Source organism: Priapulus caudatus, unplaced genomic scaffold, assembly GCF_000485595.1.
Source record: "Priapulus caudatus unplaced genomic scaffold, Priapulus_caudatus-5.0.1 Scaffold638, whole genome shotgun sequence".
Lineage (NCBI taxonomy): Eukaryota > Metazoa > Priapulida > Priapulimorpha > Priapulimorphida > Priapulidae > Priapulus > Priapulus caudatus.
Genome location: NW_014577699.1, coordinates 27,040 through 31,508, shown reverse-complemented (window position 1 = coordinate 31,508; position 4,469 = coordinate 27,040). Strand labels below are relative to the sequence as shown.

General features: G+C 43.1%; 1 protein-coding gene across 1 annotated transcript in view; it reads left to right on the top strand.

The window, feature by feature from the left end:
* The first annotated feature begins 237 nt into the window (after nt 1-237).
* Nucleotides 238-4,469, top strand: part of LOC106812352 (ubiquitin carboxyl-terminal hydrolase 1-like) — a 12,027-nt gene continuing 7,795 nt past the window's right edge. The window contains exons 1-3 of the mRNA XM_014816202.1: nt 238-484; nt 1,679-1,845; nt 2,016-2,116. Of these exons, the coding sequence (XP_014671688.1) occupies nt 245-484; nt 1,679-1,845; nt 2,016-2,116 (508 nt within the window). The 5' untranslated portion in view covers nt 238-244. The remainder of the gene's footprint in view (nt 485-1,678; nt 1,846-2,015; nt 2,117-4,469) is intronic.

The following is a 4,469-nucleotide window of genomic DNA, read 5'->3' as shown; positions in this document are numbered from 1 at the left end:
ACTAACAGGGTTTACTAGAATCCCACCACTCCACCACAGAGTCACCGCAGTAGACGTTAGATGAGCGCTGTCGCTCTGCGGCACTTGTTTAATGACTAATATATTTGTTTTAATTTATTATAGAATGCTTATATTTGCATTAGTTAGTCTACCTGTCAACTACCCCACCCAAGGTGGCTAGGTCAACTCAAAATTGTATTTTAATTTGAGGAGTAATTTTTGTCATTAATGCAGGCTTCGTGTCATGCTGCAGACAGATAACTCGATGGTGACAGTCACCGAGAGTTTGCCGGCGTTCGGTCCTTCCATAGAGGGCAGGACTGTGCCGTCGCCTACGCTTGTGAGGGTTGCGGGACTCGGAAACGTCGGAAACTCGTGCTTTCTCAACAGCGTGCTGCAGGTGTTACGCTACACTCCAAGTCTCTCTCACAACCTGCACAAGCTATTAAACGCGATGAGGGAGAGCGAGCTCCATGAAGCAGAGGTGAGTTGTAGTACAGGTTTGAGTCGTTGCATGTGATCACGACCACATAGTAGTTCTCACCAGGGAAAAAATTTATTTTTCGGGTGCTACTTTTCAAGCTCGCGTGCATGAAAATAGCACTCTAAAATTTGGTTTGCATTGAACTCTATGCAAATTTCCGGGGGCTCTTTTTGGCATTTCCGGGGCTCTTTTTGGAATTTCGGGGGCTAAATCGCCCCGAGCCCCCGTGTATTTTTTTCACTGGTTCTCACTCTCAGTCAGACATGGATTTGATCTAAATTTTTACATTATTGAGAGTTTCTGACATCTTAACACGTTCAACGCTGCCGGTGTTAACAATCCACCTACTGCCCTGCGCTGGGATTTTCGTGTTTTTACCGCATATTCACTTTTTGATTTACCACATTTCCTTTGCAGAAAAGCTAACCAAACTGACACATTTACTTTGCATGAGTGTTATCTCACCCTTACACGTTCAAATGGTATGAAAATCGTTCCCCTTCATAATAATATATTGATGTAAAAACAGGGAAAAAACGGACATTTCGTGCATTTTCGTCTCAAATGCCATCGCACCGGTGGATTTTCGCAAGTTTGTTATGATATCATTCGACAGTATACTATTTTTTCTGGAAAGAAATGTGACAATGCTTACACATGTGTGGGGTATGAACCTTGTTTTGTTTTTCTACATGCAAAAATACCTCAACATTTTATATACTACACAGTTAGGAAAACGGTATTAAAACAAACCTTGTTTCGATCTACGCATGCTAGTTTACTTTCTAGTTTTACGAATTTACCTTGAGTCTCAAAACTCATATTTCACGTTCGAATCAATGGTAGAGTATTGTATTCTTTAGTTCATGTATGACTTGGGTAATATAGACTGTCCCTGTTTAATTTCTAGGTAGGTAGTGCCTGCCATCTGTTGGAAATCAGAGTAACAAAAACCAATAATCTATCCACGAGCTGACTCGTGGATCCGCGGGGATGCATTTTGATTATTCCCACGAGCTGACTCGTGGATCCGCAGGGAATGTGTTAATGATCACTGAATGTAACTGGATAGAACATGGTCTTATTATTATTATCGAGTATCGTCAGCTATTCTAAAGATCTCACGTATAAGGTGGTATTTATTGTACCTGGGTGGTATGTTATTGTTAAACATCTCTCCACTTGTCTGTGCAGGTGACAGACCATGATGGATGTGGTGACGGGCCCTCACTCAGCAGCAGGACTGCCGTGTGGATGCTGGTAGAACGCATTCTCGACCTGTTTGCAGAGATGGACAGCGTGGAGAAGAACAACTCTCTGAGCTTCGTCGTGTACCCTCGCAGACTTCTCGAGACCCTCAGGTAAAACAATGAGGTCTGGTGCTGCCCTCTCTTGGAGCATCTGATGTGGATGTTGCTGTAGAGTATGCTAACATGGTAGTGGAACGTTTTGCTCAGGCTTGCCATTTATTGTAATGTATCTGTCTGCGTGTGTGAATGTGTGGATGTATGCAAATTTGCCATTTTTGCAGGGAGCTAAATCCTCTCTATGAAGGTAACTTACAACACGATGTGCAAGAACTATTGCATTGTCTACTCGGATATCTGCAGGACACGTGCGAACAGGTCCTTGGTATGACATTACATTCTTATTTACTTTCTTAAAGCATTTGATTGAAGATATATAATACTTCCTCGTTATAATTAATGTCTAAATAACGAATGTTTAACGACCTATTCGTGACACTTGCTACAAATTGAATTATTCACACTGCATTATGTAATCAGCAGTGAACTATAAGTGTTCATAAATGAAAGTTGCTTTATTCTATCTTACTATCATTTAAGGCCACAGGCAGGCGTCTTATCTCGCTGAAGCATTGATGTTCTTTCTAGCACTATTCATCACGCTCACATGACTAATGTCTCAGGGGCTCGTTGTCAGAAACATCGTAAAGTTAATGCTAATGTTAAGGCCCAAGGATAGAGAACATGGGTCCCAATAAAACCAATGTGCCTAAACCTAACCCTAACCCTAATTCTAACCCTAACCCTAACCCTAATCCTAACCCTAACCCTAACCCTAACCATAACCCTAACCTATTATATTGATATAATATTATATTTATATTGATGTAAATGACATTGGTTTTATTGGGACCCATTTTCTCTATCCTTGAACCCAAATGTGTACAGTTTGAGTTTATTTGTACTAATCCCACTATCGCCGTATCAGTAAAATCTATTCCGTTAACCATATAAATGTAGTGTTTTACGCGAAAATTTTGACCTCTAGCCATAAAATCAAATGTTTGGGAATGTCACGTATTGTATATAGCTTCAACATTCCCCAAAATAAGTATAACTATAAGCAATTTCCGTTGCCTTGAATCTTGATGCCGAATTTGGATACTGCAACGTACTAGTACTAGTAGTCACAGGCACTTGGGCCGTTTCAATAATAAAATGATGGTTAATAAATACAACTTGTCAGTACTAGACCTACCAGTACCAGTAATAGTCTTAATGTTTGATTTGACCTAACAACTTCACTTCAATACCGTCCAATACACCGCTGCAAAACATAGCGCGCACACCATTGTGCTTGCACAAATACACAGTAGGTTAGAGAAGGTAAGAAAGCATACGCACAGAAATTCCAGAACGCTCGAATTTTTTCACAACACTAGAGCCAAAATACACAAACAAACGCCATGATATCGGCATCTGTGTGTAGCTGAATGGTCACTTGTTCGAAATATACGTCTTGCAACCTGGTACCACATACTTTACCCAGAATTATATGAGAAATCCTGCTTGAATTTGCCGCGAATTTCCCATGAAGCCGCTTCGTAAATGGGAGCAATTTCGGCCATATACGTGAGTAATGGCGGTGCATTGCTTTCTGGGAGGAGTTGCATCCGCCTGCCCAACTCCAAGACGAGCTACGCCGGCGCCGCCGCTAAGTGACGTCACACGGGCAACTACCGTGATTGGTCAAAGGATCTAATGGCGCAGTTAGGGATTTCCGGATTGTTGGTCCCATTTACGAAGCGGCTTCATGGGAAATTCGCGGAAAATTCGAGCAGGATTTCTCATATAATTCTGCGGTAAAGTATGTGGTACCAGGTTGCAAGACGTATATTTCGAACAAGTGACCATTCAGCTACACACAGATGCCAATATCATGGCGTTTGTTTGTGTATTTTGGCTCTAGTGTTGTGAAAAGATTCGAGCGTTCTGGAATTTCTGTGCGTACGCTTTCTTACCTTCTCTAACCTACTGTGTAGTTGTGCATGCACAATTGCGTGCGCGCTATGTGTTGCAGCGGTGTATTGGACGCAGGGTTCTCCCCACGTTGCGCAAACGGGGCGCGCCCGCCCCGTTTGGAAAAACTCCCCCCCGTTTGAATCGTTGCGCCCCGTTTGAATTACCTCCGCCCCGTTTAAATTCCACCACAATAAAACTTTTTGCCAGCGCGAGAATCGATCGTCAAGAATTCCAATTCGGCCAGGAAAACCAGCGCGTATATTTTTACCGTGCCACGCATGCACTGCAGACAATACACAAGTACAAACAGCTAACCTGTCCCACACACAACACTAACTGTACACCGACTCGGCTATCTTATATATACAAGAACCCCAAATACCGTCTATGGTGTGGTGGCGATTTTACGCATTAATTAGTGGTACGGTAAAAAAAACACACCCCCCGGACCCCGCTAGTTTTTCCACCCCCCTCCCCTCCCCCCTCTCCTCCCCCCTGTTTGAATTTCATCCTGGGGAGAACCCTGCAGCAGCAAGGTTATATTCCTCATTTCAGTTGGCTAAAGCCCGGCGCACACGTGGCGATTTTTATCGCTAGTACCGGCGATTCTGTTGCCGGCGACAAAATCGCCGAGAAATCGCCACGTGTGCGCTGCCTGGCGTCACCGATTTTGACGCCAGAAACTCGTCGCTGGAATATCAAACATGTTTGATATT